Raw genomic sequence first — 27,268 nt, 5'->3', positions numbered from 1 at the left:
GCCAGTGGGAAAATCAGCGCCCTCCGCTAATTGTGAGAAAATTGTCATTACTGCAGGGGTTGAGCAGAAAAATGTGAGCAAAGAAATCTTATTGGAAGAAAGAGGGCTAGTGGCACAACTGAACAGTATCATCTGTTGGATCGCAGGGGCATGTGCAAAATTCAGACAAGAAGCCAAACAATAGCTCAGCCAACTCGAGGATGCCTGAGTTCTTAGCTCAATCTATAACAATGCCAGCAGGGCTGCTGGGATCCATCTGCTACTCTCTTTCTGATAACGGATCTGGGGTCTCTCTGGAAGGAAATAGCTTGACAGGAAGAAAGAAAGATTAGGCCAACTGAAAAGGTCTGGATTTATGAAGCTGCACTTGAATTTGAGCTTTTAACTCTTTATGGCACTTTACTAACCCTTCATATACTCGTTGCTCTTTCTTGTTTGCTTACTCCTTTCCTGGAGAGATGTAATTTATGAATACCAAAGCTCTCCCAGACACACTCTGTTCACACATGATCAAGCTTGCACAAATGTGAACGTGAGGAAGGCCGGAGATCCTCCAGCCCAAGCCACCAATTTTATGGATGGAGAAATTTAAGTCTCGGGTTAATCCCAAAATACATAACCAGTAATGGTAGAGCCAGGCTGGAATCCAGATTCTTTGACTCACAGTGAGTATGTGGTATGCGTCGTCCTTTATACTCCCAAAATGAGTAGGAAAAAGACATCTCTTTCCCACTACATTTTAAAGAGGAAACATAATCTTCCCCTTCACTTGTCACAATTTGCCCTTTTGTCCTTGGGAGCAAGAGGGCTTTATCAGGACAAATGAAGAGGAACAAACAACCCTTCATGGTGTTAACAGGGCCTAGAAAGCTTGAGGGCAGAGATGACCTCCTGTTCCATGACATCTTGCCATATATCCACTGGCTACCCAGAAACTCCATACAGAGCAGATTCTCAGACACCAGATGGTGAATGAATGAATGAATCACTAGTTTGATGGTTGTTTGCCAATTTTTCAGCCAGTCAGAGAGTGAATGTTTCACACTAAGATTTTGAGCCTGCTGTGGAGTCTCCTTAGTTAGCCTTCCTAGGCTATCACCTAGGCTAAGTCAGGTATCACATAACCTCCTAGTAAGTTACCTACTACCACATAAAACCAGATTTGCCCTTTGTGTGAGATAGGCAGCGTGTCTGCTGGAAAAGTATTAGCTTTGGAGGTAAAAATCTTCAAATCCCAGAGTGTTCACTCTGGTTACCTAATTCCAGGCACCACCACCAGTATGTGGAAAATAAAGGTAATAATACCTACCACCTCAGGGTTGTTGTAAATATTAAATGAGATAATGTGAGCAAACTGCTTGACACTATATGAGTAAATGTCAGTGACCTCCCTTCTCTGGTTTCAACTGCCTGTTTAAGAGTAAAATAGGTATTGAGTAGGTGGAGTAAGTGTAAGTAGGAAGGATAAGTATAGACTCTGAATGGAAACTGAAGGGGTTTTTTTTGGCTGAAAATACACACAAAGCATCGAGATCTTTATGGTTATTTAGCAGCTGCTTTTACTGATGGTACGCTTTGCCATATATAGAAGCAAAGCTCCTATTGTCTAGTTATTCCTCATATTTCACAATCACTCATCATTTCCCCAGATTCTAATACAGTATTTTTAGGAAAAAAAATAAAATAAAATAAACCTGGCTTTTGGCTTACCCGTCCGGTCTCAGTTTCCTTGTTTTGGGCTCAAGAAACTCTGTCTCCTCCTCCATTTCCGTTTCATGGATCTTGTTTTTCTGAGAAGGGTGTGGTGGAAGCATTTCCCATTCATTGTCATGGGTGACAGCCTGATACATAACTGCGTCTGGGGTGGCTCTGCCTCGGCTCTTGCTCTTCTGTGACTGGCTGCCCAGACCAGGGGCCTCTTCTAGTGCTAAAGATTCGAGAGGCTTCTCTCCTCCTAGAACCTGCATTTGGGGACCCTTGCCCAAGCCACAATCAGAGATCAGTTCTATGACCTTGCCAGAGCATCCAAGCCTCGAGTTCCTAGCTTCCAATGGCTGATCACCAACCTCAATATGGTCTAAGACCATCCAGCTCGGGTCTTGCCCAGGGCTCCCGAGAGATGATCTCTTATCCCCTTTGGGAGACATTTTCTCTACAGAATGATCTTCTCTTTCATTTATGGAAGCAGGCTGACAGGAACCTGGGAAGCCTGCTAGCTGAGTTCCTCGCAGCCCTGTGTCTTCAGAACCTGTGTGAAACTCTTCTAATTCAGGTGTGTTTTGTCTGGCTTCACTGGCCTCTGGCATTGGGGTTGAATCTTCTCCATGGCTTACAAGTATGTAATCCATATGATGTTCATTCTTCTCTTTGTACCTTTCTTCCCTGCATTCTGCTGTTCTCTGCTCAGGCGCTTTGATAGGAATTACATTTTCTTCTTCCAACTCTGACAGTCCCTTGCTCACACCTAGAAGTGGAAGATGAAGGCGAGAAGGGGCGAACAAGGCTGAATTAACACATTATGTGATTTGTGATCTTTGCAAATGATCCATCTGAGGAGAGATAATTTAAGATTTTTTTTTTTTTTTGGTCGAGCTGTTTTATTTTCTCAGGCACTCTCAAAGATAGGTATTATACAAGTAGCAGACATTACTGCTGCAATGCAGAACTTGGTTAAGTATGCATTACAAATGCAGTTAGTTCCTCTTTTTTTCTTCCCACCTAGGTAGGAAGAGCTTGGTTTACAAATATGTTAATTGCATGAAAGCAGCAGTTTCAGGGAGGGGGGGTGGGGGAGTGGAGGAAGAGGGTGTTTCTTACCATTTGGTGGTCCTACGTCTCCACCTGCTGGTGAATCTGAGTTGTCTGTTTCTACTTCCCAGTCAATGTTTGATGGAGACAACTCAAGGTTGGCCTCAACTCCAGCAGGCAAAGACACGGGCTCAGAGTCTTCATGGATATGCAGCACAACCAGCTGCCCAGGCTGGCTGTTTTGGATCTCTGCATGATTTTCCTTGCTTCTCTGATCAGGAAGGGCAGAAAGCAGTATCTCGGCTGCATCACTCCCCAAAGACTCATCCTCTGGAGACCCAGCTCCCTCTGTTGTTTTGACCTCAAGAGTAGGTTCTGTGAGATAGGACAAATCAAAGGGAGGAGTGTAAGGTGCCAGCGATTGCTTCAGAGCATCTTCTTCCAGGGGAGGCTCACCCCCGTAGAGAAAATGTTCAGGCTCTTTCATTAATTCTTCATCGATATTTTGTCCCATGACATCATATTCAAAATCACCCCACGAGGCTTCAGATGAACAGATATCTTGCTTCCCTGCATCCCCATCAACTGGTGTTTCAGGGTTGCCCTCTGATAATGTCAATTTACTCATGTCATCTATTGTTCCTGTGGATGTGTTAAGACCTGAGGCATCGCTGAGACTGTGGTCAAAGGCAGCTTCGCTTACATCCAGACAAGTATCTGAGGCTAGCAAGGCATCAGGGCCAGTGGCAGGATTCTCAGTAGTAACATGGTCCAACAAGGCTCCTGCATCTGTCTGGCTTTTAGGAGAAAAGTCCTCCGACATCAGAGAGCTGTTGCTGTCCGTAGTTGGCTCTTGAGGAGTTACAAAAATGCTGGTTCCCACGTTTTCAACTGTTGGGATTGTTCTGTCCACAAGTTGCAGAGTTGGTGCTGCATCTGGGGCAGCTCCTTTCTCTGATGCTTTGAAACCTGTATCATTCCCACCATTTATTTCAGAAGGTTCAGAGGAAGATTTGTGAGAGGCCAACTGAGATGAGTCACTTGTGTTCGCTTGATCCCTGATTGGAGGCAGTGGAACCACATCTTCAGAAGATAGTTCTGAATTACATGGGACAAATTCCTGCCCAGGCTCCTGATTGGGTTCTTCATCCATCTCTGGCTCAGTGACATATAACTCACTGGCTTCCCCTTTAGGTCCTACTCGAGCCCTGATGTGCTGCTCAGTCTCTTGCTTGGCTTCATAATCGTGACATATATCAGGGCTGTTGGAAGCCTGAGAATAGCTGTCATGGTCACAGTGAGTCAGTATATCTGGATTCTCACCATCTGCTTTCACACTGAAGGGCTGCTTAGCATCCATCCACAAATCAGGCGAAGCTGAGGCCAGTTGCCCACCCTCTTGGAAGTTGCCATGTAAAATATCTGGAACAAATGTGCCTTGGGGGCCCTCACTAGGGGTAGAGACATCCCATTCGGAGTCTGACTTCTTTATCAACTGAGTCGGAGAATTGACAGTGGGGAAATCTTCTGAGGCAACGCTTGAATTCATTATTTCACCGGGATATGATTTTCCTTCTTTCCACCACTTTGTTTCTTGACACTCAACAGTCGAAACATTAGCTATAACACAACCATTTTCATCTGTGTGAGTAAATGTTGGGCCTGACTGATCCCAGATAGACATCACAGTGTTCTGACACTGCTGCTCCTGGGTTGGTGTTTCAGAAGTCAGTTCTTGACCAGCAGAGGACACGAAGGTTTCCTCTCCAGAATCCTTTTCTTTAACGTGGTCCAATATTACAAGCTGGCTAAGCTGATCAGCTTCTGGGTCTGGCTGCCTTGGTTGAATGTTCCAAAGTTGCTCATGGGAGTTCTTGTCATTGCCATCCAGAAAGGGTGATTGATGTTCCTCAGTGAAAGGACTGGTACCTTGTGATTCCACGGGTTCACTATCACCCTGAATGGGTACTCCCCAGGGACTCATGGTTTGGTATACTGAAGAACTCATCTCTAACACACTACCTGAGCTAGGTAATTCCCTCTCAAATGCACTCTCAATAGGTCGCCCTCCTTGTAGAGAGGCATTCCACCACTCAGTGCTCTCGGCTGAGAAGCCAAGCATTTCCAATTTAGAAGGATTCTCATTCTTTGATTCACTTAGGGGAGAGATCTGCCACAGGATATCTCCTGTCTTCCCTGTTTCTGGAGATCTCGTCTCCTTATCCACTTCTGTAATCTGGAGTTCAGTCTCCTTTAGTGGTGAGAAATTCCAGTGATCAGGGCTGCTTTGTTGATTCTCACAGAGCGGGGTGGATTTATTCTCTGTTGGTTCTGAACCACCTCCATAGGTAGAAAATTCATCAGAGTTGGGATCAGCTGTGGCCAGGAACTTACTAGGTTCATTCAGTGAATCCCAAGCCCTGGTTTCACTCTGAACAGCTTGGCATGTGCCCAAATGGATCTCCTTGTCCACTGACTCTTCATCGTCTATGCTCTCATCATCAGAACCTGAGCTTGTTGACATGAACCTGGCATCCTCTGGCTGCAGAGTTTTAGAAATGTCTTGCTCGTTTTTCTCCTGCTGACTAACCACTAGATTTCTTTCTTGATATGCATCTGAATATTCAGAACATTTGCCTGTTTCAGGGCTGGATAACGAGGAAAAGGAATCACCATCTACTGAGTCATTCCAAATCTCTAAAAATTTAGGAAGCTTGTGATCTAAATTCTTTTCCAACCTGTCTATTCTGTTTTTCTCCACATCCTTCATTTCAGTCATTACTCCCACTTGGCTGTCAGTAGTAATTAGTGCAGATTCTTGGTGATTCTGTTTGCTCCAATCATCCTGATTCTGTTTCTGGTGCCCCACATTGGGTCCCTGGTCCCAGGAAGGCAATGCAGATGAAGAATCATTTAGGCCAGGACTCGATGCACTCGAATGTGAATACTCACTGGAAATACTATCTCTGTGATAATTTCCTGATAGATTAGCTCCTGGAGCGCTGTTTTCAGTACTCTTAACTTCAAGATTCTTAGGTATCTCAGAACTTGGCAAATTGACCTGCAAGTCACTGTCTATAGAGCCATCCCAAATGTCAAGGCTTTGGGGACACTCATGGGGTGGCTCTTGGTTCAAGCTCCCTGGCTCCAGAATATTACATTCTTCAGTTTTCTCAAGATCCATTTCAGGTAAAGATAAATTTCTGGTTAAATTGAAGCTATCTGAAATTTCAGTGGTTTCACCTGAATTGCCGTGATACATGAGGTGCTTTTCGCAGATCTCTTTGGCCTGTGGGTTGTTTGTGGACACCTCTGTGTGCACATCACAGGGATCTGGATTGTAAGACCCTTTCTTATGCTCTGAAACCTCCTGCGGTTTCTCAGTCTGAGGACTGGAAGTGTCTGAAAGAGAGATGATTTTGCCTGATTCATCGCAGATGTCTTGATGTTGAGATGAAATTGGGGAAGAGCATTCCTGGTCACTTTGCCCTTTTTCAGGAATCCCCGAGGCTCTATCTAGCATCTCCTCACTGAGACACTCCCTAGCAGCAGCTCCATGAGCTTTTCCCTCACTTTCACTCTGTCCATAGCTAGGACCTTTCCATGGATCTGAGGGTGCAAAATGCCCTGGATTCTCGAGGTTGGTTGCCAAGGACACTGCATCATTTGGTGGGGTTCCTCTGCCCATCTCCTGCTTATCAGGATCAAGTGCTCCTGACTCATTGGCTTCAGAGGCTTCTAGCACCTCTGGGATATAACTGTCCTTAATTTTTTCCGATGAGCTGGGAGTTTCAGGAAGTGACGTGTGTTGTTCAGAATCTGTAACATATGATTGGCCTGATAACATTAACGAAGACATGTCATTATCCCTCATGACGGAATCCCAAATATTATTCGCAATTAGCTGCCCACTTTTTTCATTCAGGGTGTGATACTCGTTGGCAGGAGGGTCCTTGATATGCTCAGAAGAGGCAGGGAGTTCCCAATCTGCCTGACTTGCTTCCTGATACTCCACACCCCATGGTTCCAGCTGTCTCACTGAAAATCGGGTTTCGGGTTCGGTACCTTGAGCCATGTATCCTTGTGCTTGACCTTCGCTGGAGATCGCCACACCTGCACTGCAGTCATCCCAGTCCAAATCATTGTCCACATCGGAGATGGTCGCAGTGGACTGCGTGTCCTCCAGAATCACCCTGTTCCACAGGTCGAGACTGTCAGGGACCGCCTGGCGAGAGTTGGTGCTGCTGTGCAGAAGCGTGAGCTGCCGGTTGGTTTCGTTGTACAGCTGCATCATGCTGGGGTCGTCGTAACTGGACAGGCTGCTTTCCCCGATGTCATCCTCCAGGGAGATATTCTTATCATCTGTGGGCTCTGTCTCGAGTAAATCTTTATCCAAGTTATGAGTGACATTTATTTGAGGATTATTTTCTGTATCAGGGGAACCCCACATTTCTAGGTTCCCAGGATCTGAGCCAATTCGATTTCTAGCTGGCTGCTGCGGTGACTGAGGAGGCATCTCAGTCTCCCCTGTGGCAGAGTTAGCATCTTTTGACTCCAAGCCTCCCTCTTCAGCAAATGGCTTGTTTTCTGTTTCTTTTTCGTCTCCAGCAAATGTTGGCGAAGTGTAAGAGTCAGACGTGGAGTAGTTGGTATCTAAGGGGGAAGGCACCGAATCTTCCCCCATGTTGGATGCACTGTAATCGGAACATTTATATAAGAAGGAATCTTCCCAAGGTGCCAGGACGTCTGACCCTCCTTTCTTGATACCCTCCTCAAAAAGGTTCCAGGAATCGACCTTTTCATACACCTTGCCCCTAATGTTTGGATCCACTAAACCATTCTGATCTTCCTGTGATGGCTTAGAACTATTCCACGCATGATCCAGATCAGAGGTGGGGTTGCCAGATATAAGGATGCTATCCCTGGGGTCGTGGTTCTTCCTGCCCCAGATTTCTGGAGCTACTTCATTATTTCCCTCACTGGGTGAATTGTCTTCTGAAGGAAAAGAAAACCCACTTTTTGCCATGGCCCACTCACTTGGGTCCCTCACAGAAGGTGTCTCACCACTCGTTGGGTGCAGATTCCAGGTATTTGTCAAAGCTTTGGTGCTATCTTCTTTACCAAATGCACTCCAGGCTGGGAATGACACCGTAGAAGCTGGAGTACCGTCTTCTGTGGGGTTTCCCCATGGTTCTGGCATCGCTGTGGGAGAACGATCAGAATGCCACAAGGCAGCAAAGTCTTCTATCAGGTGATTCGTTCCCTGAGGAGAATTTGGCAAATTTGATTTCTCTGTGGGCACATTCTGAAACTGCAAATTGTCCTCATTTTGGTCTTGAATATTATTGCTGTCAAGCCCTGGCTGACCAAATTCAGACTCCCAAGGACTTGACTTTGGGAATTCAAGACTCTTTGGTTGAAATATAGAATCGGAGGCTCTCCGATCAACTGGGCTTGGCTTATGATCTTTCCATGACTCGGGGCTCTGGAAGACAGACTCCTGTTCGCTGGAACTCCATGCATCTACAATATTTTTAGAGTCAATTTCCAAACCACCCCACCAGCTGCTGCACCTTGCACGGGTCTGAGGTGGCCCTATGTGACCTGCATCTACTGCTTTTGGGGTCACATTTTCTGGATAGAGTAGAGCTGGTTCTTCGGTAGATGGTGAGCTTTCTACAAAGCTATTCATAGGTGTTGGTGGGACCCTCTTTCCAATATTTTTTAGCCTCTCTGGTGAAGGAGATTTCTCTCCCACAAAACCTGTCAGGCTCAAATTTCTTTCAGAGTGATTCTGGGGACTTTCTTGTCTCTGACCAAACTCTTCATCAAATTCCACAAGGTTATCTTTGCCAGCTCCTGACAAAAGCGAACTGGGTGAGTAATTAGACAAGTCCATCCCTATCCCATTGATTTCTTTAGGCCTCGTAGGGGGTTGTCCTTCTGATGAATCACTATTGGGGAAGAAGTCATCTGCAGGTGAGTAGTCTGCAGAATGGGAAGATGGTTGAGATTGCCCAGAAACCATGGGGGCTTGATCAAAGTTGAAGAGGTCAAAGGATTCACTGTGTTCTCCTGACCGGGCATGTTCTTCTGCTACTGCTCCTTCAGGGATGGGACTATAGGAGTCAAACCCTGGGAGGAGGCTGTGGTGAGGCCCTGCACCTTCTCCTACTGGACTGTCATCACTGAGGAAAACTGAACTCTCCTTGGATGAACGGCTGCTCCTAATAGTGGCCAACCCGCTATCTGGGCTGACAAGGTCTACGTTCATATCCACCTGAGCCTGGTTAGAATCGCTCAGATCTGGAGGGTTTTCTATGAAATTCACAGAGCTGGGCTGTGGCTCTACGTCAGAACCATACAACTCCATAATCCCAGAAGATCCCTGAGACAGCGGGGCACTGCCTGCCACGGCTTCTGTTGAGGACGTCCGGCTGTTGGAGACCATCTCTGGACACCTCCTATTGATGACTTCCTTGACAAGAAGAACCACTTGATCACAGGTCACCAGAGGGTTCTCCTGCTGGTACACCAGGATCTCATCACAGCCACATTCAAAGGGCTCCAGCTCTAGGCAAGGGTGCTGGCATTCTTCCAATTCACAGCAAATCTGTCAGGGAGGTACAGGTGTTTGTGTGAGCACTCAGGCACTTTGCTCTTTGTGATGTTTCTTTTTAAATTAAGTTAAATTAAATTAAATTAAATTAAATTAATTTATTCATGAGAGACACAGAGAGAGTGGCAGAGACATAGGTAGAGGGAGAAGCAGGCTCACTGCGAGGAGCCTAATGTGGGACTCAAACCCAGGACCCCAGGATCATGCCCTGAGCCAAAGGCAGATGCTCAATCACTTAGCCAACCAGGTACCCCCTAATTTTTCTTAATATAAAATTAATCTGTGTTTATCCACCTACAAAGAAGACCTCAAACAACTGAAGACCACATAATGTAAGACATGGCAAGTCCCACTTCCTATACCACCAACTCTTTCTACAATCCCATCAAATTGGCTTCTCTTTTAACTCAAAATCCAGCTGCTCAATGTGGCTTGCTCCTAAAAGTTACAGGTTAAGAGACGTAAACCATTTACACCCTTTCCTTGTACTATAATACCATTTTCTAGCAGGAGTAAAATTAAAGTTTGCAAAAAGCAGAGATAAGGCTGGTTGTTGAGAACTAGGGGGTCAAGTGGGAATGAGGGAAAACATGGTGGAGAAACATGGTGGTAGAAAGGCTTCTGTGTAGGAGGAGGTACCCAGAACCTGCTTTGACATCCAAAAGCCTCATAAGGTAAAGGAGAAAGCGGTAAAGAGAAAGCCACAGTGGTGGAGCTTTGCAACAGTGCTCAGGCCCCAACTGTCTCTTCAGGACCCCTGGAAGCATCGACATGGAGGCCAGAACAGACAAAGCAGCCTTTGGAGGCCAAGAGAACTTGTGTGAGGCCAGAACTTGGTTGCAGCTCTGTGATTTTTAGGAAATGTCAGGAATATTTTTGCACACTGGGCTTTTGAAATGGCCCCACAGGATTAGTGGAGGTGATAGTAACCCCACTGGAAATAACTACAGAGTTCACACAGATAGTAATAATAATAATTAACATTTATTGAGTTTTCCATATGCCAGGCACAGTTCTATGGATTTTATATGTGGTATCTCTTTATTCCACACAATTATTGTGTTACAAAGTAGGGATTCTTTATCTCCATTTGGCCGATGATGACACAGAGACATAACAAGGTTAGATAACTTAATCAATGACACGCAGGTAACATATGATGGAGCCATGTTGTGAACTCTGGAGAGGCTGACCCTTGGTCACCTGTGCTCATAGGGATACAAAGAGATCCTCCATCTAGGGTAGTCTCAGCCTTGGGCTGCTTAAGATTTGTTGGAGGAACTGTCTCTTAGGTGACAGGTGGGGAGAGCAATGGGGAAGAGGAGAGGCAGGGCAGAGCCAGCTCCAGGGCTTCTAATTACTATAAAGTAAAAAATAATAAAATAAATAAAAATAAATAAATAAAATAAAATAAAATAAAATAAAATAAAATAAAATAGACATTGTGTGGGGGTGAAGAGGCTTGGAAGGTATAAGCTTCCAGTTACAAAATAGATAAGTCCTGGGGATGTAATGTACAGCATGGCGACTATAGTTAATAACACTGTATTACATATTTAAAAGTAACTAAGAGAGTAGATCTTAAAAGTCCTCATCACATAAAACCTTTTTGGTAACTATGCATGTGACGGATGTTAACTAGACTTGTTGTGGTGATCACTTCACAATATGCACAAACATCAAATCAGTATGTTATACCCCAGAAACTAATATCATGTTATGTGTCAATTACACCTCAATTTTTTTTAAAGGGCCAATATTTATCTCACTGCCAATTCTAATTAGTTGATTTCTTGGTGATAGAGCCTCAAAACTAAACACTAAGACACTGAAGTAAAGCACTGAAAGTTTTGAATAAATGAATGGCCCAGTGTGCAAAATACCCCCATCATTTCTTAAAACTCATACTCGAGGACCTTATCTCTTGGGTCTATTCTCATGTCCCGCCACGTGTTGTGACAGCCAGCAGGTGAGGAAGCTGTAACATGGGCCAGGGTGAAGGATCCTTACCTGACTGCACAACTCGAGGTTCTGAGAGTACACAGCGATCTGCCGTCGGGGCTGCTCTTCCTCCGACAGGTAGCTGGCCAGGAGGATGAGAACATCAAAACCGAATTTGTCTGCAAATGCTTTCAAGCCACTGCTGATATTGCTGTGAAACATACAGTTCTGAAACAACAACAGGCAATTTGATATTAATGCCAGACTGCCTCATTCAGGGACTTGTGCCACAAATTTGTCCCACATTATGGTGTGTCGTGACGCAAATGAGATAGACACACAAGTTTGCAAACTTTCATGCTATGGCTTAAAATGTCCTTTGATTGCCTATTTTCCTTATTCAAGAAAGGAAAGAATCCTGGCCATTTTTTTTTTTAAGAGAGAGACAGAGTGTGTGTGAGCCGGTCTGGGTGGAGAGGAGAGCAAGAGAGGGGCAGAGGGAGAGGGAGAGAGAATCCCAGGCAGACTCCTCACTGAATGCAGAGCCTCCTGGTCTCCCGTGGGGCTTCATCTCACCCTGAGATCACAACCTGAAGAGTTGGAGGCTGAAGTGACTGAGCCACCCAGGTTCCCAGGAGTCTTGGCCATTATTAAGATAGTTTAGATAAGTAAGAAAGGTCTTAATAGTTTTTCCCTAAAATGTTTATTAAAACACTGACTTTATAAAAAAAATACTTTTCCTTTTATTGTTCCTAGGATGCAGGAATAGCTGCTATTATAACTATCACTAGAAAAATAGGTGGAAGTCCATGTTCTTTTTTTAAATAATTGCTTTCCCAATGATTATTATAATGCCAAGAAGAATCCCTAAGGATGAATCTAGTTGAGCTAACTATATGCTTTTTATTCCACTGTAGGAGTCCTGGAGATTTATGGAAGGGCAAGGATATCAAATCTTCTTGCTCTAAGTGGTAGCTAAGAAGGAATGAATCATTGTGGAAAGGAGGCCATTACCACAGAGCACCCAAACTCGTGGCTCACATTGTTCTTGACTATGTGCTGGCCTTTTTGAGTTTTATTACCTGCAGTGAGAACCTCTTGGTTGGCATAGTTTTCTCTCTTTCTTAAAGAAATGAACTAAAGACCATATGTTAGACCTTAGCATGATTCCTAGCGTATACTAGTTGCTCAAAAAAATGTTTTTGTTTTTGTTTTTGAAGATTTTATTTATTTACTTGAGAGATGGAGAGTAAGCAAGAGAGAGAGAAAGAGAGAGAAAGAATGGGGGGGGGCATAAGGAAAAGCAGACTCCCCAATGAGCAGGGAGCCCAATATGGGGCTTGATCCTAGGACCCCAGGATCACGACGTGAGCCAAAGGCAGACATTCAACCACTGAACCGCCCAGGCGTCCCTTTACTGGCCACTTTAAATATCCATAATACATGTGCTCTGTAATTCTGCTGAGTTGAATGTTAGGTCTCTGAGGCTCCTGAGGGGTCACACAAGACACGTGAGAGATGAGTGGGCCTGGCCCATCACCAGCTTCCACACCTCAAGGAGTGGTTGTTATCTTCTTCTGGGGCAGTCGCCCTCAGTAGGCATCTCCCAAGACCATTGCACTTTTGGGGTAGAGGGAATTGCACAGGAGAATTCACAAAGCTCTCAAGGATACATTGTCGCTGAATACCAAGGATCTATTGTACTTACTTGGTCATGAAATTTAAGGTGTTCAAATACAATAGCTTTTGGCAACATGCGTTCCAGAAAGCATACTGTCAGTTTTCATGCTTTTTATTTATGGTCCAAATGTCATAGTAACAATCTTTAAATAGATAGTTTAAAAAATTAACTCACCCATGATAGAAGTATATATTTAAAATGATATATTTTATAAATTGGACCTCATATTATTATACACAACGGGCATTCAATAGATGGAATTATTTCAAATCATTACTGGTGTTAACCCTTAAGAGAACTTTAGTGCTGAGCTTTTTGCCATCATGCTTTATAAAAGAAGCTATAGTCCCAAAGGAAAACGAGAATGAACATCAACTACCTACATCTTATCTCCCACATCCTCCAGACTAAAGGCATTGGCCAAGAGGATCAGCAATTTTCCTTTCCAAATATTTTTTTCCATATGTACATAAAGTCCCTGACATAGTTATAAATCCTGGAAGGCAGATACAACACTCCTAGGAAATTTTTCACGCATAATAACAATTATCATGAGACTCCCAGCAAGGTCACTTGAACACAGGAAGGCAGGTTTTACTGGTAGCTGAGCACAGGATTGGGAGTCAGTAGATTCAGCATTATTCAAAGCCATACTTGTGGAACATTTGCTATTCAAAACTGTTGGCTGAGCTCCAATCTATTCAGATTCTTTGGTGTGAAAATGACAGCTCCACGATCTTGTTGGACTCAAGTCCAGAGGCAGTGACAACACCAATCATCTTGTTAGGAATGCAGAGTCTCAGGCCAGTTCTCCTCTGGGTGGCCCCCAAACCCATGTGAACATATGAAGTATTGAAAAAAACAAAGATTTAAGTGAATCACTTAGGCATTGCTATCTCCAAAACGGCAAACGTCAACAACTATGTCCCATCTACCCTCATATAATTGTCCAAACCAGAGTTGATCTTACTGGCTTTAGGATAATGTCAGGAGGATCATCTTTAAAAGAGAATCAAACAAGGGAATGAGTGAGAATCTTCAGGAATCTGGGAGGCAGAGTCTGTTTGTTCTGCTTTTGTGCCGGTGCTGTTTGCATAGGAAATAATTTATTATTGTCTTCTAGCTACGCAGGGAGTCATGTGCTACAAAGGCTCTTATGTTGCTGACAAGCTAGGCTGGCCCTAAATAAACAGCACTTCATCATCAACACAACCCAACTGTAGATACAGGTTGGCATTTTATTTCTCCCATCTGCCTTCTACCTGATAAATTACTGTTTTAGTTACATGTATACAAATACTATTTGTTAATCTGCTCAAATGTCTCCTCCACCTTAAGTTAAATTATATACATACACACATATGTATATCTCACTCAATTTGCCAAAGGTTCAGAAAAGAAAGAGCTCCTACCTTAACTTACCACCCCTGCCCCCACTGTATAGCCTTAGCAGTACAACTGCAGCCTCAGATTTATTTTATATTTTTTTTATATTTTTATAAAAAAAAATTATTTTTATTTATTTATTTATTTACTTACTTACTTATTTATTTATTTAATTTTTTTTGCTGCAGGGAATTTATAAAGTTACTTTACTAATCATTATAGCTGGTAACTGACTGGCATAAAACCAAGCCCATCTCCACATCCTTCATTAGGAAGAATGGGAAGTGCCCCCTGTCATTGTCCTTTGTCACACCCATAGGTTCAAAGATTCCATCATCAAACATTTTTAGAGGACAAGAGTCCTCTTGCCCCAGTCATTTCTAATTTTGGAAACAGTAGGAAGACCCTGGAAGTATGGGGAGAAAAAGGCTTTATTATTTCCCAGCCAAAAGCTAATGTGAGGGTGATGATCATCATGACAAAGTGCAGGGCAACAGAAATGATCCTACTACTAACATAGCTTTAATCCTCTAATGAATATAACAACCGAGACAGTGACAGTGATAGTGTCCAGTAGATTTACTACATTTGTGGTTGAAAGTTTGCAGACAAATGCAGCGGTAAATTTTAGTCTCTCACAAAATCCTGTTTTAGTTCTTATTTCATCACTCTGAAAAATTGAGTCTTTAGGCTACGTGCTGATAGCTGTAGTGCATCACATGAAATAAAGATGATCTAAATAATGTGTAAACATTTGAGTACTGAAATGTGGCTATTCCCTGAGAGAGAAAAACCCACTCTTTTATTCAAATTATGATTTTTCCTAAATTCAAATTCAATTAATTAACAGATAATGTATTATTGGTTTCAGAAGTAGAGGTCAGTGATTCATCAGTTGCATATAACATCCAGTGCTCATGATATCCTGTGCTCTCCTTGATGCCCATCACCCAGTTACCCCGTCCCCCCGTCCCACTCCCCTCCAGCAACCCTGTTTCTTTCCTATAATTAAGTCTCTTATAGTCTTTGTCTCCCTCTTTGATTTCATCTTGTTTTATTTTTTCCTCTCTTCCCTCATGATCTTCTGTTTTGTTTTTTAAATCCTACATATGAGTGTAATCATATGATAATTGTCTTTCTGACATTGCTCATATATTCATTCCTATCCTCTATTGTCTCCTGAATCCCTCTGTCAGGTTTCTGCCTCCATCCTTCCATTGAAGCCACTCTTCTCAAAAGTACCAATCACTTCCAGATGGCAATATCCAAAAGTCACTCTCCTGTTCTTACTTTCTTTGACTTCTCCAAAGAATTCCACGAGGTTGACCCTCCCTCCTTTTCCTGAAACACTTCGTTACTTCATTTTGCTAACATCACACTCTCCTCATTTCTCTCCTAGCTCCCAGGCTACTACTCAGTCACCTCTGCTGGTTCCTCTTCCTTTTCAACCTCTAAATGTTCATGACTCAGACTGTGTTTTCAAACCTCTTTCTCTTCTTTATCTGCACATTCTCTTCGGGGATTTCATCCAGTTTCATCAAGGCTTTCAAAGCATCTGTCTGCCAGTGACAACCAAGCTATATCCACCTGAACTCTACCCTTGTCTATCCTCATGGTATTTCCACCTGAATGTCTAATAAGCATCTCAAATAAAATAAAGCCCACCTCCACCCCAATTTCCTCCATATCATTTAGTGGCACTGTCATGCACCCTGTTACCCAAGCCAAACATCTAGAAATCATTGATTCTTTTCTTTTCTCATTTCTTATCCATCAGCAAATCCTGCTAACTTTATTTCTAAAACAGTGCAAGGGGGATCCCTGGGTGGTTCAGTGGTTTGGCGCCTGCCTTTGGCCCAGGGCGTGATCCTGGAGTCCCGGTATCGAGTCCCACGTCGGGCTCCCAGCATGGAGCTTGCTTCTCCCTCCTCCTGTGTCTCTGCCTCTCTCTCTCTCTCCTTCTCTCTGTGTCTATCATAAATAAATAAATAAATCTTAAAAAAAAATAAAACGTAGTGCAAGTCCAAACACTTCTCTCCATCTCTATTACTGTCCTTTCCATGGTCACCATCATCTCTTGCTTGAATTGCAGCAACAGCCTTCTGACGGGTCTCTCTGCATCTACTTTTGTGTCTTATAATCAGCTCTTCTCACAGCATTAAGAGAGAGCTTTTAAAAATGTAAGCAAAATCATGACACTTCTCTGCTTACAGCCACTCAATGTTTTCAATGCAATTGTTATTATTTACTACCATTTTATTCTCTTAATTGGAGGAGGAAGTTTTAATGTCGAGTTCTTATAAATCAGTGGGGAAAAAGTAAACAGAGCAATAGAAAAACAGTTGAACATAAGACATTTACAGTCAAAACAAAAATGCCAATAAATATCTGAATTCATTGATAATCAAAGAAATCCTTCAATAGTAAAATATCTTCTCTTTTCCTATTATTGATAAATATTTCCTAAGGGGCATTCTCATACACTGTTAGAAATATATTCTAATGACATAATCAGATATGGACACAAAGGGTTTGTGGACAAAGCTATTCACTGGATTATTACTTTAATAACTAAAACTTAGAAACAATCTAAATGTCCAACAATAGAGAAATGGTTGCACAACTTGTGAAGGAATTGCACAAAAGAATAGTATGCTGCTAGTAAAAATCATGCTAATAAAAAATACTTAATGCCACAGGAAAGCACTCAGTGTATAGAAGCAAAAAATAATTTCTATGACATATAAAAATAGAATATCATTTCTCAACGTATCCAAATCATATATATTGAAATCTAACATGCAATGGGTATTAAGGCACCCTGATATGAAAGTTGTCATAATTTAGCAAGTTGCTCATCTAAAATCTGACTGTGTCTCTGTTATTTTCAAGAGCTCCTTCTAGGTTTTCCAGTAAAGGCTTTGGAATCAGCTGAGCATGAACTGATCCTGTCTCTGTTCTTTGTTGGCAGGGTGACTTGAGTGAGTTATTTCACTCACTTCTTCAAGCCCCAGCTTACTCACTTGTAAACCCTTGCTTCGGAGAACTGTTGATAAGAATTGAGAACATGAGGACGCCTGGGTGGCTCAGCAGTTGAGTGTCAGTCTGCCTTTGGCTCAGGTCATGATCCTGGGATCCAGGATCGAGTCCCACATCGGGCTCCTTGTATGGAGCCTGCTTCTCCCTCTACCTGCCTGGGTCTCTGCCTCTCATTCTCTCTTTTTCTGTGCCTCTCATGAATGAATGAATGAATGAATGAATGAATGAAATCTTTAAAAAAAAAAAAGAATTGAGAACATGAATCAAAGAGCTGGCCCAGTGGCTTGCACAGAGTAGACAATGAACATTAGGTCTCTTTCCTTTCCTGGTTCTTTAGCCATCAAAAGGTCATTCTGGGGATTCATGAGATTTAGCTGATTCAGAGGAAGTATTTTACAAATACTGGTATAAGAACTGGTTATTCCTATTAAATTTCTTTCCTTATATCCTTTATAATATATATAAACTTCCAAGTGATAGTCACACACGTTTTTAAGTCGCGTAAGTGACTTGCATGTAAAATTTTTAAAGGTGAGCGGTTAGAGAAAGTTACACAAAGTTAAATGTGAAGTAAAGTCATTTAAAGATAATCTAAGATAAAAAAAAAAGTAAACAGGATTTATCTCATGAATGAGATATTTATCTTTAATTCCAAGTTACACTTTCTGTTTGCTGATACACAAATACCAGCTTATAAAGCATCACAAAATTTTGTAGTGATTTCTCCTTTTGCTAAGTCACCATGGGTAGAGCCTGCCCCCTCATTCCCACTGTTTCACCTCCAAGGGCCACATGCCCTTCAGTAGATCTTACCCCTCATGCTCTTTTTTTCTATTTAGGTCCAGCATTCTGGATAACACACATAATCCCCAAACAGTTTTCTCTCTTATAAATGATAAATGAAACATATTGAATAAGGCTTTCTTTAAATGAAATAAATTATTATCTAATGCCATCAATAAGCTATTCCAGGATTTATTACTTTTGAGATTCTTTTCTTATTATAGGAAGTAGAAAAATCAAGTAAGCAGGTATTTTTTTGTAGGTAGGATAAAAAAATCATTTCCCAGATTACAACACAAGCTTGTATAGCTTCATTTCTGGGGGACAGTAAGTCTTAGAAACATAGTTTGACAATCCATAACTACCTTGCAAGCAGAGTGACCAGCATGGATTGCTGAGTTACTGAAATTTAAGAGTATAGTTTGACATTTATACTCTGCGTGGATTTATTTCTAGACTGAGGACTATTTTTTTTTCATCAAGATATAAGAAAAATGCTGAGGTGTGTACACAAATGTTCTAACTGAAAGCTTTATGATTTATGCTACCAAAATTCCATTATGATGTTTAAAATATTCAGCAATAATAAAGTCTGATAATTTTGACAGGAAAATGATTTATGGGAACACAAAATGCATAAATTAAGAGATTTCATTTATTCTGTTTTTCATACACTCTTTAATTGGTAAGCAAAGATATTTCCCATGTTTTTACCAGATGTCATTAAAAAAAAAAAAAGCTCTATTGTTCTTATTTTTATAAGCTCGCCAAGGCATTTTGGTAGTAAAAACTTCACTGGGTCTATTAAAACTATATTATGCATCATATTTTGAAAATAGAATCAGACATACATACTGTTCTTCATAGCTGAAGAGAGAGCTCAATTGTGAAAAGATTTTGTGAAAACTAAAAAGTCTATAGTATATAAATGAGTATGTAACATATGTAGATCAATATGACATTCATTTAAACCAATAGTTTACTATTGACTACCATAGTCAATAGTTTATTGACTATTGATTACCATAATGTAATCAAGTGCTGTGTCTGCATTAAGCACTCTGTTACATGCTTTGCATCATCTCATTTAAACTTTAAGATGCCCTAATGAGGTGGCTAACATCATCTCTGCATCACATTGAGAAAAAGGAGGCTCTCAGAGGTAAAGAAACTGACATCACATGGCTCATCCGGGTTAAAATGGGACTCAAACCCATGTTCTAAGCTCTACATCATTCTTAAACAAGAAAATTCTTTATCATCAAAGATAATACTGATGAATTGTTTTTTAATTTAATAAAAAACTTTTTTTTGCTACCCCATTTATGATTTAGTATCAATTCACCCTTGTTACTATACACAAGCATGCCACATCCTTGATTTTAACATTGCTAATAATAATGAGCTGCCTACATTTTTTGATGATTCAATATTATCATATTTTTTGACCAATTTCCAGCTTTTCATCTACTCTGCAAAATATAAGTGTAGTCTGACCATTAATTGTATGTGTAAACCTAAAATTGAAAATTCACCCAAAGAAACTGCTATGAAGAAGAATATTGTGACACTCTTGCAGCAATATATATTTTTAAAAAGTTGAGCATGAGTGTGTACACAGAAAACATAAAAAGCAGGAGAACTGGCATGGTCCTGGGTCACCCAGAGTTACTTCCATGCAGTTTTCTTCCTTTAGTAGCTTGGACACACAATGGAAGAATCTCACTTTTCATACAGGATATAAAAACTTTATTTAAGGATGCTCCCAACATTACTTTTCTTCTGCTCAAAAGCCCAGAGAAACCAGGAATTAGTATTGCAAAGATGGATGGGGAAACAAAAGAGGTAATTTCTTACCAGAAGGGAAGGGGTATCTTAATAGGAAGTGTGAAAATTAATTGAAAGGGGGGGAAAGTTAAAAAAAATAAAAATAAAGGAAATCTTATTTAGAATGATGTCAGGAGGGCAGCAGGGGAAGCTCTTAAACTTTACCATTTATTGTCAATTGCAGATCAAACAGTAAGGGACAGATCTTGCACATAAACACTGCTTTACTACCCCAGCAGGAGGAAGAAAGGTTTCCTTTTCCCCTGGCAACAGCCCAGCCAATGAGAGACTCTTGCAATTCAGCCAATGAGAAGCCATTTACTCCAATGAACTTTTTGTTTATGACAACCTTCCAGACTCCCTCACTTTCTCTATGAAGGAGCCTTCCTCTCTAGTGTTCTGTTGACCTGCCTATGGTTTGCCGTAACTTGCTTGACCCAGATTGCAATTCTCTGCTATTCCTGAATAATCTGATTTTTTCTGGCAAAATAATGGGCTGTTCTATTTTTTAAGGTTAACAAGAGAACTTACAATATCACCATTTCAAGCAACGTCCTCCTATAAAGGCATAACCATCAAAGACAAAATAATGCATCAATCTGCAGATGCTTCTGTGTAGGTCAAGCACATCATAATAAGCATTAGAGGAGAAACCAAGAGTCTTTTAAACAATCATCCTAGTAAGGTCATCATTTGAGTCAAAGAGTTCAAGAATAGAAGGAGAGAGCACATGTTTGCTGAAAATTAAAAATTACTGTTTTCATGTCCAGGACAAATAGTTATTACCTCCAATAACCATATCAGTAATCAAGAGAGAGAAAGTGAGTGACAGAGCGAGTGAGAAGGTGGGGGAAGGAGAAGGGGGATACAGTTCATCAGGAAGCAGAGGTTTAAATTAAGAACTTTTTTTTTTTTTTTTTTGGGCAGCCCTGGTGGCTTAGTGGTTTAGCACCACCTTCAGCCCAGGGCCTGATCCTAGAGACCAAGGATCGAGTCCCACATCAGGCTCCCTGCATGGAGCCTGCTTCTCCCTCTGCCTGTGTCTTTGCCTCTCTCTCTCTCTCTCTATGTCTATCATGAATAAATAAATAAAATCTTTAAAAAAAAAAAAGAACTTTTTTAAAACAAAGTTAAAAATTAAGCAAGTTAAAAATTAAGCAAGTTAAAAATCCTACCCCATCCTCACTGTCTCCATCATAAAGAGAACTATTGTTACAACAACAGAAACTTGCCCTGGAGAAAGATGCTTGTATACTATACTTCCTAGAGGAGAAGTCCTAGGCAGCCTCTCATAACCCGTTAATAGTAGATTGAATACTTGCATGTGGGGAGGTTCACAACAATAAGTCACGATCTCATTAACTAGCTCAGCCTAATTTACATTTTCTTTAAGGACAGACCCATAATCACCAAAACTTTTTGATACAGTATGGTTTCAAGGACTGGGCAGGAAAAGGACTACACTGTTGTTCCCCATTAAGGGTCCCTTTGAATTTATGTGTGTTTATAAGGATTTCTAGATGGGAATGAATAACTCAGGACCCATGTGTAATGGAAAATCCACTCATTAGTTATGCTTTATTTTTGAGATGGTGGAACCTGGGAAACATTCCAGCTACCAGATAATAATACTGAATTATTTCCATAATTGTGTATGTTAAAAAATGTTAAAAAAAATCCCCATTGGCTTGTGTTGAGCCATGAGCTTGAAAACTTACAGCTTTATTTATTTTTCTTTGTAAAAATAAATCATCTAGTTTGAACAATATTTCGAGAAAGCAGGAAACCTTCCTTCCTCTCTGGGTACCCTTTTCTGATTTATGGAAACCACCAGTCAAGTCTCCAGAGCACTAGCTGTACGTGTACATTACACACACTTCTGATTTTTCTAAGCTGTGTCAATATTAACCTGACCAAATGAAGATCAAACTGTCTCTTTTGTTCCTCCCGCTCCTCACATGGGGAGCACAATATGGCTCTTGTCAGAGGTGCTTCATCATTTTGGCTCAAGGAAACTGTCAGTACAGTTTGGGATTCGTTCTTCATGGTTAGATATCCTGATGGGTCTAATGAAGCCTTTCTGCTGACAACTCATTTGCTAAAAATACCCAAGCATCACCAAGTTTAAGTAGTGGAATATGGTTGTGTCCCCTTTGCTATCCACCCAATGAAAGTAGTTTTTTTGAAGTCTAAAAAAAAAAAATCTGTATATCAAGGCACATGCCTCTAACCACTTATGTATGTGTTCTTGCTAGTTTCCATTTGCTCACTGATAAACTTTATGACATTCCTAAATTGGAATATAATAGGGTAAACACCAATCTTAGAGCACACATGCAGAGCCAACAGTCTGTGTGTGCCATTTGTTGCAATCTAAGCTAATTACCAGAAACCCCCTCCTGCAAACAGATACACTCTGGGGTTTGTGGTTTTGTTTTCATTTGGAGATGTCTGTGTGGGGGGGGGGGGCGGGGGCGGGCGGGGATCTCAAGGAATTCATTTTCTGGGAGGGACACTGTATTGTCATGAAAGTTGGTCCCAAGTCACAGAAACTTAATTCAAACTGACTGAAGTCAAGAGAAAGAAAGTCTGAAGGATCTGGGGAATGTTCTCAAAAAAACAAAGACAGAACAAGGGGACAAGTTGGGAGGAGAGCAGGGCTTGCCAGGGATGTGCTTCTCCACTCTCTTCTGGCTTTTTCTCCTCTCCTGTGACCAGCTAGTGTACTCTATGTGCTAAGAAACATGAGCCCCTGCAGCTCCAGTGTAGACCTTTTGGTTTTAGTCAAGACTCATTCCCTCTTGGTTTCGAGTTTGAAAACCCTGGAGAACGAATTCTGGTTGTTCCCACTTGGGTTGGATGCCTAGCCCTGTGCTAAGAAACAGAGGTAGATTGGAAAGACCACAAAATACACATATGGTACTCGTCATGACAAGAGGGATGGGTAAAGAGTCATTTCCTAGAAGAGGAAGCTAAGCAGATCAAAACACAGGTGGGCACCCTGGTTATCAAGCAGAAAGGACTCTTTCTTTCACACACACATCCACACACACACACACACACACACACACACCCCAGATAATTTCCCAAACCCCCATTTTCTTTCCAACCAAGCCCCATTAAGAGAGAGAGAGAGAGAGAGAGGGAGAGAGAGAGAGGGAGAGAGAGAGAGATACAATGCTTGGAAAGTTAACTTGAGTGAAGCAATTTAGTTAACTTTCATTATTTTCATGGTGGTTTGGACTCTAATTAAGAGAGGTATTATAGGGGCACCTGGGTGGCTCAGTGGTGGAGTCTGCCTTTAGCTCAGATCGTGATCTCAGGGTACTGTGATCGAGTCCTGTGTTGGGCTCCCCACAGGGAACCTGCCTCTCCCTCTGCCTATGTCTGCCTCTCTATGTCTCTCATGCATTAATAAATAAAATCTTTTTTTTAAAGAGAGGTATTATAAAGAGGAGTGACAAAACAGATCTACAGAAGTGTAAAGCTTATAAAATGAAAGTTATGCTTCAACAGTCAAACATGCATAGTACCATCTATTGAACACAGGAAAAAAGAGGCCAAGCTTCTTTCACCTTTATCCTTTCAGTATATGAGGGATCCCCTTTCTGAACTCGAAAGTCTTAAGATGCTCTGATCTTCATTGTACCTGTCAAACTTCCACTGCTATTTGCACCATACGTATGAGATACGCTTTAAATACAAGTGAGAAATGATCTATACAACCCCTGCCTAAAAGGCAAAGCATATTTGGGACAGGAATTGTATTTATAGGTTATCGTTTTATACAAGAGGTATAGAAGGGGTTTAAGCAAGCCAAATGCTGGGGATGGGGCAGGAGGGGTATCTGAATTCATAACAGGTACAAAAGTAGTACCTTTAGACCAGGGTTTCTAAAATTTGGCATTATGGACATTGTGGCTGGAAAAGTCTTTGTTGTGGGAGTTGCTCTGTGTCTTTCAGGGTGTTTGGCAACATCCCTGGGCTCTACCCACTAGATACCAGTAGCAAACTCACCCCAGTTGTGACAGGTATGTCTCCAGACATTGCCAAATGTCCCTAAGGGAATGTCCCTAATTAAGAACAACTTTAGAGAATAAGAGTAGGAGAGTCTCCCAAACTTAATAACTCAAGTCACATCCAACTTTTTCAAAACATCTACTGCATAAAGCAAGACATATCATTAATTCCATCTAGTTTAAGAGGAAGGAGAAAAAAATGGGGTGAAGTCACCTACCGGGATACATTGCACTCATTAGACAAATATTTCCTTTTTCTAATTGGGCAAAAATTTAAAAATTCCCTCAATTGTCTTTTAGTTTAAGCATATTAGTATGCTTATAAAGTAATCAGCATTTTGATTCTTTCAAAGAAAAAGCAGGATGATTTTCTTAAAAAAAAAAAAAAAAAGCCAGGATTTTACTAAAACATCTACTTCCTGAGGCAAGAAAAGAAAGTTTTTCTCTTGGTATTTTCCAGAGATTTTTTAGTCTAGGAAAATTCTATTAGCCAGGTCAGTTACAGGTAAATAAGGCATTTTTTAACATGAAGCTTGATATTTGGGATTCCTGAAAATGACATACATACTTATCTTTTAACTCTGTTATGGTAAGTCCCAAATATGATGAAACATGTCTGAGGCATTGTGAGTATTCAATGAATGGCTAGCATTGGTGTCTGATAACAGGCTACGTGGGAAAAATTAATCAAAATCCATTTCTGAGCCTGAATTATCTGAACCCATAGGTTTATATCACTGGTTCTTAAGGTTGGTTGTACCTTAGAATAATCCAAGGAGCTGCAAAAACAAAAACAAAACCAAAAACAAAACAAAACAAAACAAAGCAAAAAACTCTCAGACCCCACCTTGTGAAATTTAAATTTAATTGGCTTAAGGTAAGGGGGCTGGGACCCCATATATTTTCCAGCCATTATTCTAATGTGCAAGCAAGATGCACAATAGTGGTCTATATTGATATAAAGAAACAACTTTCAACTCATGCCATGTAGAAATAGTTTCTATATCATTGGTCCTTGTTTCCATTCTCTAGCCAGTTGAGTGAACTTGCAGAGTCAGTGGGAAAACCCAAATTCCAAAAATATGAGTTCACATCTTATTTGTAAAATAAGTCGTTCTAATTCTCTCCAATGAGCAGATATTAAAATGTGCTTAAAGCATGGATTTTGAAATCTGACAGCCCAGAATTCAAATCCTAGCTCCACACCCTGTTATCTCTGCACCTTTGGGCAAGTTACTGGATCATGCTTAGCTTCAGTTCTTTCATCTGGAAAGTAAGGATAAAACCTGCTTTACAAAACGAGCTAATCTATACAATGCTTAGTGGGGAATCTCTGAGAGTCAACCGACAATACATGGTAGTGTAACAGTGGCAGGACCAACAGCTACAACTTTTTTTTAATGGTGAATTTATCTGTCAATTAGGCCATAAAAATTATCCATTCTTAGGTAGAGTTTAAAAATTATCTCTTTACCTTATATAAGTTAGAAAGAGTCCTGTTCTAAGATTCTTTTGTTGTAACCCACTGTTTGCATTATGTAAGCTCTGAAATTTCTGATTCAAGAAACTGTCGGGTTAGAGAAAGTGCATGACCAATTCTCCAGATAGCACAACGGTCCAGCTTGATGGAGGAATGGGTTCTTCTCCAGGTTTTGATTTTCCTGTGTGGTCACAGTAAATTAATGGGTCTTAAACTTTAGGTGCATCACATTCACCTGGAGGGCTTCTGATACACCTGGATTCCACTTCCAGAGTTTCTGATACCATGGATTTGGGGCCAGTCAAGAATCATTGTTTCCAGCAAGCTCCTGGGTCCTGGGTGATGTCAATATGTATGGCTGGCATAGGGACCACACTTGGAGAACCCACCTTGATCCAAAGCAAAACACTGCCCCTTTCTAGACCTCAAATTCCTAACCTGAAAAAGGAAGAGTCTATTAAGGTAATAAAACTCATTGCTTCTACTTTCCTTGATTCTCTCTCTTTTTAAAGATTTTATTTATTTATTCATGAAAGACACAGAGAGAGACAGAGATATAGGCAGAGAGAGAAGAGACTCCCTGTGGGGAGCCTGATGAGAGATTCCATCCCAAGACCCTGGGATCATGACTTGTGCCAAAGGCAGACAGACGTTCAACCACTGAGCCACCCAGGTGCTTCTCCTTGACTCTTTAAAAATAAAGACCTATTTTTAGCAGGTCTTCTGCTAAAGAAGCAGACTTCTACTGATGTTTTGTTTGTTTTTAATATTTTATTTATTTATTTATTTGAGAGAGAGAAAACAAGAGAGAGCACAAGTGGGGGGAGGGAAAGGTGAGGGGGCTTGATCCTAGGACCCTGGGGATCATGACCTGAGCTGAAGGCAGATGCTTAATTGACTGAGCCACTCAGGCACCTCTCTACTTACCTTTTTATGTATAAAAGCTGATTAAGATTAGGACAAATAATTGAGTAATTAAAAATTTGGTTGAAGAGGGAAATCTTTTTTTTTTTTTAATTTTTATTTATTTATGATAGTCACAGAGAGAGAGAGAGAGAGAGAGAGAGAGGCAGAGACACAGGCAGAGGGAGAAGCAGGCTTCACGCACCGGGAGCCCGACGTGGGATTCGATCCCGGGTCTCCAGGATCGCGCCCTGGGCCAAAGGCAGGCGCCAAACCGCTGCGCCACCCAGGGATCCCAGAGGGAAATCTTTTTTTAAAATTTTTTTACATTTTTATTTTTAGTTACAGTGTTATATTACTTGCAGGTACACAATATAGTGATTCAACAATTCCACACATCACCAGGTGCTCATCACAAGTGTACTCCTTAATCCTCATCACCTATTTTCCCCATCCCCTCCACCCACCTCCCCTATGGTAACCATCAGTTTGTTCTCTAAAATTAAAAGTCAACTTCTTGATTTGTCTGCTTTATTTTCCCTTTGTTCATTTGTTTTGTTTCTTTTTTTTTAATTGTAGGTTGTATTTATTTAGAGAATGTGTGTGTGCACATGAAGAGGAGGAGGGGCAGAGGGAGAGATCTCAATCCTACTCCACACTGAGCATGTAACCCAATGTGGGGCTTGATTTCATGCCCCTGAGATCATGACCTGAACCGAAATCAAGAGTGGGATGCCTAACCAACTGAGCCACCCAGGGGCACCTCATTTATTTTGTTTCTTAAATTCCATGAATGAAATCCTATGGTATTTGTCTTTGTCTGACTTATTTCACTTAGCATT

At 41.3% G+C, this 27,268-nt stretch overlaps 1 protein-coding gene across 5 annotated transcripts in view; it reads right to left on the bottom strand.

Annotated features, from left to right (window-relative positions):
* The window catches only part of PRUNE2 (prune homolog 2 with BCH domain), a 257,322-nt gene that overhangs the window by 74,665 nt on the left and 155,389 nt on the right, over window positions 1-27,268 (bottom strand). For all 5 annotated transcript variants that reach the window (XM_077906451.1, XM_077906426.1, XM_077906434.1 and 2 more), the window contains exons 7-9: window positions 11,378-11,536; window positions 2,818-9,361; window positions 1,711-2,464 (exon numbers count right to left, since the gene is read on the bottom strand). In XM_077906451.1, coding sequence (XP_077762577.1) covers window positions 1,711-2,464; window positions 2,818-9,361; window positions 11,378-11,536 — 7,457 coding nt within the window. The remainder of the gene's footprint in view (window positions 1-1,710; window positions 2,465-2,817; window positions 9,362-11,377; window positions 11,537-27,268) is intronic.

This window comes from Canis aureus, chromosome 1 (genome assembly GCF_053574225.1).
Source record: "Canis aureus isolate CA01 chromosome 1, VMU_Caureus_v.1.0, whole genome shotgun sequence".
Lineage (NCBI taxonomy): Eukaryota > Metazoa > Chordata > Mammalia > Carnivora > Canidae > Canis > Canis aureus.
The sequence above is the reverse complement of the archived record's forward strand: the minus strand, read 5'-3'. Positions and strand labels throughout refer to the sequence as shown.